The 11,560-nt window shown below is 60.2% G+C and overlaps 1 protein-coding gene across 3 annotated transcripts in view; it reads left to right on the top strand.

Moving 5' to 3' along the window:
- The first annotated feature begins 674 nt into the window (after positions 1-674).
- Positions 675-11,560, top strand: part of TMEM63A (transmembrane protein 63A) — a 24,087-nt gene continuing 13,201 nt past the window's right edge. Inside the window, exons 1-8 of one of the 3 annotated variants that reach the window (XR_005836341.1) lie at positions 675-2,042; positions 3,197-3,286; positions 3,766-3,965; positions 6,072-6,151; positions 7,248-7,314; positions 8,198-8,235; positions 10,243-10,385; positions 11,147-11,198. Coding sequence is in view for 2 of the 3 variants with exons in the window: in XM_040636119.1 (XP_040492053.1) it covers positions 3,780-3,965; positions 6,072-6,151; positions 7,248-7,314; positions 8,198-8,235; positions 10,243-10,385; positions 11,147-11,198 (566 nt within the window). In the remaining variant the exon portion in view is untranslated. Of the gene's footprint in view, positions 2,043-3,196; positions 3,287-3,765; positions 3,966-6,071; positions 6,152-7,247; positions 7,315-8,197; positions 8,236-10,242; positions 10,386-11,146; positions 11,199-11,560 lie in introns of those variants that run through there. The other 2 variants (XM_040636119.1, XM_040636120.1) reach the window with 2 other exon arrangements.

The following is an 11,560-nucleotide window of genomic DNA, read 5'->3' on the forward strand; positions in this document are numbered from 1 at the left end:
TTGTTTCCCGTTGGCTGGAAGAGTGACTTAAAATAAAAACCAAGAGCTTTTGAGTGCTCACTGGGCCTGGGCCCCGGGCTAAATGCTTCCTGGGCACTGTCTCAGGTGTGGGCCTCCCAACAGCCCTGTAAGTAAGAGGAACAATGTCATTGCCCCCATTTGATGGAGAAGGAAGTCAAGACACTGAGCTAAGCAACATGGTACCAAGGCCCTCAGTGCCCAGCCTGCTCAGGAACCTCCGGGTGCACTGCCCCCTGATGCGCCCGGGGCCATGTCTGTGAGGTGAACAGTTGTCCAGGGTCCCGGCTCCTGTCTGGGGGTGCCCTAAGACCTTTGTGTTCACTTGGCAACCTTCTCCTGCGTCTGAAGACCCCAGTCAGCTCCTGCGGCAGAAGGGCTTGAACTGCTTGTAGTCTTGCTGTTGTAACAAAATCGGAAGGTCTGTGCTGATAAAAATACCCTGAATTTGCATGGGGCCTTCTTGCAAGACCGACAGGGCCGCACACCTCCTGCAACATTCTGCTGGCTTTTCTGGAAGGAAGGTGTCGATGGTCAGGTGTGCTGTTGGTCAGGGGCCCATCCTTGCTGCCAGCTCAGGTGGACAGTGGGTTAGTGTGGGCGGCGAGTTTGAGACCAGCTGTTGGATTCAGCCCTCCGTCCCGATGGCTATGACCAGACTGGGGTGCACACGGGCTGAATGAACTTGGAGCGGGGGTCCTGAGTCACCTGCTGCTCCCCTGGCTGCAGGGTTGCGGCGGTGAGCCTGCCTCTCCTACCCTCGGGTTACTAGAAAGCTCTCTGCAAGGAACGGAAATGGATCTACAAATAGGGGAAGACTGCCCGTGGGTGAAGTCAGGGCCAGGCGGGCTCCTGCGGCCGTGGGGCCTACTTGCTGGCTCCCCCCACTGAGCCAGCTCCCTGCCCCCTCCCCAGCCCGGTAGGGCTGCCCTGTGGTGCTTGTGCCCCCAGCTGCCAGGTCAGAGCTTGTCTGTTCAGGAAGATGCAGGGGAGCTGGTCCTGGAGGCACCGGGATGTTTCAGCAGAACTTGGATGTGACCTGTGTATAGCACAGGGACAGTTGAGCTGAAAGGTCTGAGACGGTGGCGGGCCTCCAAAGCTCTGCCCTGCCCTGGGCGCCTGCCCTGGAAGGGGCTGACCTGGCAGGCCACGGTCTGGGGCGCCCCGAGGCTCCCTCCCAGGCTGGCAGTATTGGCTGGCTGAGCTCACGAGCTCTTACCCAACTCTGTAAATCCACCCTGGGGAGCCTGTTTGGCAGCAGGAAAGCGACTTAGAGGTGTGCCTGGAGCTGAAGGAGGAAGGGAGGCCACAGGTAACTTCCTCCCACAGGGCCTCTACTCTTCTAGAACTCCGGTCGAGCCGCCACTTCCCAAGGACAGTACTCCCTCTGTGAGCGTTTTAGGAGGGTGATTTTTTTTCTTCCCACGTCACCTTTCAGGCCTTCTGTGTCTGTTCTGTGTTCCTTCTCCTGACTTTAGCACTTGGACAGCAGCTGCCCTTGGGGCTCCGATGAGGTCCTGGACTCAGAGGTTGACCCGGAGCCCACGGTCACCCCTGCCCCTGTAGGGTGGACACTCCCCAGTCCCCAGCAGCTGCTGGAGCCAGAGAAGAGGGGAGAGGCTGCTGATGTTGGAGGAGGAGAGAGGAGCAAGCAGCATGGGAGAGGGCCCAGAACCAGTTCTGGGGGCTGGGGGGAGAGCAGAGTCGGGGAGCCCCTTGGGAAAAGCCAGAGGCCCCCTGGGGGTGTCTGAGCTCAGAGACTTGGGGCAGGTGTGAACCTAGGGCAGTGCGCCAACCTGGAAACGGCGGCTCCCGGTGACTCGGGCCATCTGTGTTCCTTAGGGAAGCTTGTGAAGGCTGGTGCTCCCTGGTCCTGGGGGCAGGAAGGCCCTGCAGGAAATGAGTAGCAGGCCCGAGGCGTCTTGGAAAGTGGCTGGGGCTGCCTCTGTCCGCGCCAGAGCCAAAGCCGGAGCCGGCTCCAAGTGAGGGCCTCTGGGGGGACGCGCCCTCTGCCCTTCCTTCTGGTGAGTGTGGGGCGGGAGGGGCGGGCACTGGCCTCATGGTATCAGGCCGGACCCTGCTGTCGGGGTGGTGCCGCTGGGTGACATTTAGAGCAGGGAAAGCAACAGGATCTGTCTCCCAGAGGTAGCCTTTGCAACTCTGTTCCGAGCCACCAGCGCCAAGGCTCTGGCCTCATATCTTCCAGCCATCGCCAAGTCTCTTATGGGGGTGAGAAAGTGACTCAGCCTTCTGGGGGATCCTCCCAGGTCCTCGGACCTGCCACCCCCATCCCCTTCCTGAGCTTCTTGTCCTGTGTGTGTGTGAGACTGTCCCCAAGCCAGCCAGCCCCAGGGGTCAGAGGTGGCGCTCGCCACCCCATACACACCCCAGCAGCATTCCCAGGTAGTGCAAACACCTGGTTGGGTTGTCTGTACCTTTTCTTCTTGTCCCCAAGAGTTTTGTTTCTGTAACAGGCTAGTAATATCAGAGCTAGGGGCGCCTGGGGGGCTCAGTCAGTTAAGCGTCCAACTCTTGATGTTGTCTCAGATAGTGATCTCAGGGTTGTGAGATCAAGCCCCGTGTCGGGGTCCTCGTCAGTGGGGAGTCTGCTTGAGATTCTCTCTCCCTCCCTCTCCCTCTGCCCCCCTCCCCACTCATGTGCTCCCTCTCTCAAATAAAGAAAGAAAATCTTAAAAAAAAAAAAAGGGAAAAAGAAATACCAGACCTAGCAGGGCCCCCTGACAAAGAGTCGTGCCGGATGTGGGGAGGTGGGAGCTTGAGGAAGGCTCGTCCAGTGTCTCTGCTGGCTCTTCAGCCACAGGCAGCGTGAGAAGGGGGCCAGAACTTGGGCACTACCTCTGGGGCCTTGGGTGTCAGGAGACAAACACCGGAGATTTCCATTAGCTTCACGGGGTGCCAGGAGCCTCGGAAAGGAAAGGTCAGCAACCGCCGGGAGTGATATTTGCTTTGGGAATGCTGGGCCTTCCAGTTAGACCAAGGGTGCCCAGGAGGGTGGGGGTGAGACGACAGAGCTGGGGGTGTGCTCCAGGGGTCCCTGCGGAGTCCCCCTCCCTCCTTCCCATCCTCCTCCATCTCCCCCCCGCCCCGCCGCCTTTGCCTCCTCTGGCTGCCCCTTCTGGGCCTTCGCTGAACTAATATGTGTTTGTCATCGTGCCAGACGGGGAGCGTGGCATGGCAGGAAGAGGCTGGGTCTGACGGCCGACTCTGCGCTGACAAGCTCCCTAGAGCCCCCGAGCCTGAGTTCCAAGTGAGTAGCGTGGCCTGCGCCCGAGGTCCCAGCTGGATGTCCCGGGAGCAGTGGGCCGGGGGCCTGTCTGTGGCCAGGGGACCAACCGCTGTCGCATACTTGGATGTCCCCTCTTATTTATTCATTCCTGTGTTTCCTCCCACCTTCATCTCCCCCCGTCTGCCCCCCGCCTGCCCTCCAGAGCTCCCAGGGGCTCCCACAGGATGCTTCCTTAGCAGGCCCGGCCTCCCCTCCTTCCCCTTCACCCACTCCGGGGAGGCTGCCAGCTGTGTCCGGACGAGCCACCCTATCCCCCCATCTGACCCTTGGGACTGTTCCCACAATGGAGCTATTCTCGTGGGCTCTGCCAGGCACGTGGAGCCTGGTGTCCGGCGCTCCCTGACTCCTTGCTGCTGCCCCCCCCCTCGCCTCTGCCGGAGCAGGCCGGGGAGACTGCAGGGGGTCCACGCCCTGACGGTCGGCCGGGGTTTGCTCTCCAGGGAGGACAGGCACGATGACCGGCCGTCCGCCCCTGGAGCTGTGGCAGCCCCAGGCGGTGTCCATGCGCGAGCGGCTGGGCATCGGGGACCAGCCCAACGACTCCTACTGCTACAACTCGGCCAAAAACAGCACCGTGCTGCAGGGGGTCACCTTCGGGGGCGTCCCCACAGTCCTGCTCATAGACGTCGGTTGCTTCCTGGTGAGACCCCTCCTGAATCGTGTCCCCCTCCCCCTGCCCCTGGGCCTTGTGGGAAGGTCAGGTGAGGAGCCAGGCATACCTGAGGGTAGATGCCAGCTCTGCTGCTCACCTCCTGTGACCGTGACCCGTGACCATGGCCTCTGTACAGCAGACGTCATGATTCTTACCTCCGAGATTTCTGGAGAAGATCCAATTGTGCTCTGCAGGGAAAGAGCCCTTTGATGACGAGTGTCCCCTGGCTTAGCAGCCTGTCACATGGGGAGGCCTGGGGAGGGGGGGGGATCCGCAGGGACAAGAGGTGTGAATGGAAGGTGTGGGTTCGAATTAGAGTGGCCGCACCTCCCAGCTTAGAAACATCACTTCCTGTCCCCACTGGGTCCTGGGCCTCTTAGGGGGTCAGCCGTGGAGAAAAGGACAGACCTTGGAAAAGGCCCACCCTACTCAGAGCTGGCCCGTGCAGTGGCCTCTCTTTAGTGTAGACCTCCTCGTTCCCAAACACCCCCTGGTGTGAGTTATACCATCTTTCTGCCCTGTGCCGAGCCACCTTTGGCCAGGGGGCAGGTACTGGGGTCAGACACACCTTCCTTTGCCTGCCCCTGGGCTGGCCGGTGCCTCCTGATGTCTTCTCCCAATGTGTGACAGAGCCCATCAGAGTAAATGGGGTGGGACGGGGGTGGAGGGTGTAGACACCCCGCTTTGGGCCAGAGGCTGGGCTTGGGTGGGCCTGGGAGAAGGGACTGGGGTGGCCTGCGGGCCCCAAGAGAAAGGGGGGGGTATGAACATAAGCGGGCACGAAGATTATTCCTGGGAAGGGGGGGAGTTCTCCCGAGGATTCAGGTCTCCCCTGTTCCTCTGCTGCGGACTTGTCCAGGCTGCGATGGGACCCGCATGCCCCTCTGCTTGCTTCTGTGAGAAGGGGCTCCGGGTCTTGGAGCCAAAACCCATTTGTGGGTTGAGCCTCGGTGGGTGGGGGGCGGGGGGAGGATCGGAGTGCGGGGATGGCGTCGAGGGTTGGTGGGATTCACGGAGGGGGCCCCGGAGACTGCGGGCCAAGGAGAGCCGTCTGGAGCAGGAGGTGGACGTGGCTGAGGAGGGAGTTGCTGGCGGCGGTGGATTTTTATCATGGGGCATTCTGGGGTGCGGCTGGGAGCCAGAGGGGCCTGGAAAACGTGGGCGCGTGGGAAATGTCCACACCCCAAGAAGGCAGCGGCCTGGGCAGGAGGCCAGGCACTTGCCCGCAGCCTTCAAGTTTACCCTGCGACGTGAGTCACCTGCGTCTGGAGATGGTATCGCCGCCTCCCCGCCCACCTTGAGCTCATTCCTCAGCAGGAGGCGCCCAGCCGCTCTGGGGTGCTGGCTTTAGGGAGACAGAACCGACATTTAGAAGCTCAGCTCCTGACTGGGGCTGGCAGGGTTGTGTTAATGAAAAATGGCTCTCTCTCAGCCCCCCTGAACCTTGAAGGGAGGGAGCCTGTCCAGGGAGCGGGGAGAGGCCAGAGCGGGTCTGAGGCCCGGCCAGGGCGGAGGTGTGGGGAGGGAGGAGAGAGCTAGAATGTACAGATCTTCGAGAGGGGTTAGAGGGATGAGCGCAGGGCCCCAGCTGGTGGAGGCCCAGCACCGGTGGGCATGGCCCCTCCGGGAGAACCAAACATCAAGCAAAGGTGTCACCGCTGCTGGCTCAGGCCAGGGCTTGTCATTAAACACGCACGTCTGTGTCAAGTGAAGAGGGAGGCTGCTCCCCAGGGCAGCTGTGGGGCCGGAGCTTGTCCTCCTGCTCAGGAGCAGAAGAAGGCTGGGCAGGGCTGGGGAAGGTCGTGGCTGTTGACGCCGCCCTGAGAGCAGAGAACGGGGCCAATGCGTGGGACAAGGAGGACGCCAGGGGAAGCCCAGCGCAGCGTGGATGGCTGTCGTGTCTCGGGCACTGGTGCCGGCAAAGGGGGTGGGCAGAGCATCGGACCGACCGTGGAGCTGTGTGGCCTTGGGCAGCTCTGCACCCTCTCTGGGCCCTCCCAGCCTTGCTGACCTGAGGCCAGTGGGCTTTGCCTCTAAGACATCTGACTCTCTCTAATTAGAAGTCACCTGATTTGGTTTCTTTTCTCCTTTTAGTGTTTAATTTTGGTGTTTTCCATCATAAGAAGGAGATTCTGGGATTATGGCCGCATTGCCCTGGTGTCAGAAGCAGACAGGTAACCAAGACACATCACCTTCAGTGTGTGTGTGTGTGTGTGTGTGTGTGTGTGAGTCACTGGAACCAGCTGGCGGCCCGCACGTGACGCTGGTGCTCCATCGTGTCGCTGCCAGGCCTGTGCGAGAAGTGCTGTTGGCTTCAGGCTGTGGAGGAAATCCAGCTCTTTGCCCACGTGGGGCTTTCGTCATCACCTGAGAGGGGTGCCAGTTGTCTTTCCCACCTTGAATATTTTCAAGTGTCTCCTCTTTGAGATGAGCTAGCTTGGGGCTGGGGACGAGGCGAGGCGGGTTAGGGGAGCTGCCCCTGTCCTCGCTCGGGGTCGGTGTGGGCTGGTGGCCCTTGCTTGGCCAGCGGCGGGTGAGTCTGTGACGGAACAGGGCCCCCCTTGGTCAGACCCCCCGGGCTCTGACAGCTTGTGACACCCGAAGGGGGGATTGGATTCTAGGCCTGCGCACGGCATCTCGAACCCCAGCTGCTGCCATACAGCCTGGACCTTGTGTCAGATGCAGAATAGGAAGCCGTGGGGGCAATGCACGCGTGTCCAGGCCGCCCCCGCCCCGGCCTCCTCGGGCGCTCCCCAGGCGACACCCGCCGCTCTTGCTCCACGGGCCGTTGTGTTGAAACATGGTCCGTGCGGGAGGGGCGCGGCGTGTACCCAGACCTTCCTTCCCTGCGGCCTCAGCGCTGGCACTTGTGAAAGCAAAGGCACAAAATACGTCCCTTACGACCGGCAGTGCCGTAGGTCGGATAAAATTCGGCTTTCGTTCCAAGTTTTATTTAACACCTCGGGATGCGGACCGCAGACATCGGCACTCTGACGTCCTTAGGTAGGCCCGTCGCGGTGCTGGGGCCCCAGGGCGCTAACGCCCGAGCCCTTGTCCCTCGTCCCCGTGAGCTAGAGTTTCACGTCTCACGTGCCCAGGTGTGGTCGTCGCCCTTGTCTGCACGTTTCACGGGCCGAGTGACATTTCGTGCCGGACTTTGAGCAGGGCTCGTAGCTTTGGTCCGGAGCTCCACGAGGCGGCAACGTACTGGACGTCCGTGGTAGACTTTGAAAAATAATTTGCTGTCTTTCTTCCCTTTTGTGTTTCTAGTGACTCCAGATTCCAGAGATTGTCATCGTCTTCCTCTTTCGGGCAACAAGATTTTGAAAGCGAGCTGGTTGGTATTGCGGGGAGCGGTGCGGCCGCGGCCGTGGTGGGGGCGGGGAGGGCTGCCGTGCACCTGTTCAGCAGCTGACCCGGGACCTTGTGTCCTGAGTGGCCAGTGCTGGTGACAGCTCTTCCCGGCACCGACCAAGCCCCCTGGATGTAGGATGTATGCAGGGAAGACGCAGCTGGGGGGCCCAGGACGGGACAGCTCTCCGGCAGAGGGCTCCCGAATCCCCCGTGGTCCTAGCACTCGTCTCTGTGATCACACTCAGGGACAAGTGTGACAGCTTGTTGTTGACTTGCTGCTGGCTTGAGCCACATGTGGGCAGGAACCATGCCTTACCCGGCCCTGTTGCCCTGAACGGATGACGACTGAATGCATGTGTCTCCTGGCCGGGGGGACAGCCCAGCTTGAGGGAGAATTATGTGTAAGAGACGCCATGGGCTGTAAAACCCACAGACCCCCTCTTCCCGCCATAACCCCACTCCGGGGTGGACTGTCCCATCCGTGAGGCTTGTTTCCCTGCGTCTGTCCCACGTCTCAGCCAGTCATTCGGGACAACCAACCAGAAGCCCACAGAAGCTTCTCCATGGCTGCCCTGAGCTCCCGTCAGCTCTCTCTTCAAGTTTAGCATTTGCCCCTGGAGCCTGTATGATTCCGCAGATCGTCAGAGCGTAAGAGGTTCTTACAGGCATGGGGTGCCTGTCACAGAGGACTGGGAGCGTGGAGACCCTGTCGGTTTGGGGACATGCGGTAGCTTGCTGAATCTGGGATGAAGTGTTGCTTTCACACCGTGGGAGCTTAGGGGTGGTTACTTAATGTCATAGACGATCACATCTGCCTCCCAGAGACACACACGTTCGCGGCTGACCCCCGCTGTCTGCATTTGCAGGGATGCTGCCCCTGGCTGACCGCCATCTTCCGCCTGCAGTGAGTATAGCCCGGGGGCACCGGTGCCTGCGTGTAGGGGGAGTGGGGGAGTGTTTATCTTTGTCTGGGTGGGTTTTTGCATGTTTGACCAGTGAGGAGGAAAGAGCCAAAATGCTCAACCCCGAGATGGGGTCTCTTAACTGCTTCTCGGCTCAGGTCCAAAGCAGTATGGGGGGCTGAGAATAGGGGGCCCCAGACAGCCCCTGCACAAGCCCACAAAACTAATTTTTTGTGCTCTAGGCAGGATCAGTGGCTCCTTAGTATTTAACACCGGCAGGCCTGGAAGGAGGCTCTTCCCGGCGGGCTTCCGTGTCTGATTTAGTGCAAAGAGGAGAAATAACGATGCTTTAGTACACTCACCTCACTGGGTTGAAAGCTGACTTGTTTTTAAAATGTGGGGCCTGCGGAGAAAAATCCTAGCAAGCTAGGGTCTGCAGCGATCGTGGGGGCTCCCTTTCAGAGTGCCGAGACGTGAGAAGGACCTCTCGGAATTGGTGATACACGGCAGTTACGGGATGCCGGGGACGGCCCTGTCTGTGGGCCTCAGTTTCCCCACTGTACAAGGGGCCCAGGGTGACGTGGTGGGAGAGGTGGGTTTGCCAACCCCACCCTTCTCCACTACCGCCAAATCGCGTCACTAGGAGGCAATTCTCCTGAGGCTGGAAGTCATACAGCAGAAGGAAAAGAATCAGTAAGAAGGAATTTGAGGTCACCTAGAATCCTCCCCCTGAGAGATGCCCAGGGCGTGTTCTTGGGTTGGCTACTCTAGGAGGCGGTGGCGGGGTGGGGCTCAGGCCATGCCCCTGCCCCTGGGCTGGGGACCCCACCCCCCTGGACCGGCAGGGCAGCACCGGACTCTGACTCATCATTTCCATGGTAACCCGCAAAGGCTGTGGGCAGATCTGCTCTACAGCTGGCTCCTCTCCCTGTGCCCTGTTTTTGTGGTTCTGTGTCCCCTTCAGTCCCCCTCCCCTGCATGGACACGCATTTCTCATGGAGAGGCTGTCCTGGGGACCGCCCTATATCCTGCTTTGTCACCACGATGCTGTGTCAGATGTGCTTCCCATCTCAACTCCCTGGGTTTTTCTCCTCTTTTCCTGTCCCAGAAAGGACAACACTGACGTTTTTGAGGCTACAATTTAATTCTAACAGCTGCTCACGGCCAACATTACAACCGACATTCAAAGAGGCCCACAGGTTCCTTAGAATTCCCTTTCCCAGCAAGATCCCAACAAGATGGGGAAGTCAGAGACATGTCCCAGAAACACTGTGGATGAGAATTGCTCATTCATTCACTACTTGGTCCCGTCTTCCTTCCAGAAGCCGGACCCCCGGGGTACCTCCCTTCCAGGAGAGTAGGAAAGAGGGAGATTCCCCTGTCTGCTTCTGTGGCACGGAAATCTGGCTGTCGGCCCCTGGAATTTTCCAGGTCCCCAAGCCAGCTGGAGCTTCCAAATATGGCACCCAGGAAAGGGTGGAGCACCTGTGGGGCCCCTGCACCCCCCCCCCGCCCCCAGGCAGGACGCAGGGAGAAGTTGGGGCAGCAGAGGGCCTAGCCCGAATGCTTCAAGGACCGGCTCCCCCACTGCCTCTCCCTCGCGGCTTGCCTGAGGGGGAGCCCGCGGAAAGAGCGGTGGCTGCAAGTCTGGCGGCAGGAGAGCCCCAGCCGCCCTGTTGTCAGGGGCTTTGCCTATTCATAGCAGCAGGGAGGGGCTGCGGGGTAGCTGAGCTTCCGCACCTCGCCCCTGCACAGATGGCTCTGGGGATGGCAGCTTCCCGGGCGCGTGGTGCGGGGCTAACGGGGCAGGCTACGGAGTCCCCTCCTAGCCGTGTCTGCACAAGCCGTGTGACCCGGGACGCTAGCTGTGCCTCCGTGTCCTCGTATGTAGAGCAGCGGGGGTGGGATGGGACTCCGCCTCCCGGGATGGTCCCGAGGATTAAGTGAGGTCACCCGTGGCTGGCCTGTTGCTGCCGCTCACTGAGGTTCCATGTGCGTGTCTTGGCCAGCGATGACCAGATCCTGGAGTGGTGTGGGGAGGACGCCATCCACTACCTGTCCTTCCAGAGACACCTCATCATCCTGCTGGTGGTGGTCAGCTGCTTGTCCCTGTGCATCATCCTGCCTGTCAACCTCTCGGGGGACTTGCTGGGTAATGACCCCTCGTCCTGAGTTGGGCCCGGGTAGAGCCATGGGGCACCTTGTGATAGGGCGGAACCCCAGGACACATGCTCCCATTCAGACATGAGTCCTCGGGGTGACTCTCGGAACTCTCCCCTCTGCCCAAAGGTCTGGAGAAGAACCCCCCCAGCCAAGAGCTGGGGCCCCCTTGTCAATTTCTGATTCTGAGTAAGAGGAATAAAACCCTGAGATCTGTTGAATCAGGGGCTTTTGGAGAGTGTTTTACACTTTCCTGCCCCCACCAATCAGGAGGCCATCATGAGTGGATCTGGAAAACGTTCCTGATGCTCAGAGTCAAAATCGGAGCGTGGAACAGTGTTTCCAAGCAACCGCAGGAAGCCAGCTTCCAAAACGCCATCACGAATCCACTCTGTTCTTTTCTTTTTTCTTAATTTTTTTTTTTAAAGTAATCTCTCCACCCACCGTGGGGCTCAAACTCATGACCCCAAGAACAAGAGTCGCCCGCTCTGCCAACGGAGCCGGCCAGGCACCACTTCTTATGCCCCGTGATTCTCAGCTTAGGATGACCTTAGACGTCTCAAGGAATGTCGCAGGAATCTCAGATTCGAACGTTGATTTCCCCACATGGGGGGTTGGGAAGAAGTTGTCGGTGCAGCAGAGGCCTTGGTTGGTGGGAGCTCTGAAAAGACAGCACGGCTGGTCAGGGTCTCCTGCCGGGCCCCTCCCCCTCCCCTAGCCTGACCCTGGAACTAAGTGTCTTCTTCTCTGCAGACAAAGACCCTTACAGTTTTGGGAGGACGACGATAGCAAACCTGCAGACCGAGTGAGTATGGGGTGGGGGCTGTGGGGGTGCAGAGTGGGGGACCAAAGGGAAGGCAGGTTCCAGAGCCCGGGATGGGCCAGATAGCCCTCAGCCCTTGCGCCGACGTATGAGAGCCCCTCCGCGGCCAGTGCGTGTGGCCTGGGCAGCGACTGTTCTGCAGGGGGTTCTAGAAGACACGGAGGACCCTGTGGGCCTGGGTCCTTCTGTCAGGACGGCGCCTGCTCTAAAGGGGCACTGGCCACGAGGCCTCTGTTGGAGGCATCTGCTGGGATGGAGCCATTGACCCTCAGCTCGGCACTGTGAGGGGACCCCGGCCTCAGCCCTGCACCCCCACCCCGGCTTGGGAGCCCAGCCCTGATGGC

Source organism: Ursus maritimus, unplaced genomic scaffold (genome assembly GCF_017311325.1).
Source record: "Ursus maritimus isolate PB19 unplaced genomic scaffold, ASM1731132v1 scaffold_2, whole genome shotgun sequence".
Taxonomy (NCBI): domain Eukaryota; kingdom Metazoa; phylum Chordata; class Mammalia; order Carnivora; family Ursidae; genus Ursus; species Ursus maritimus.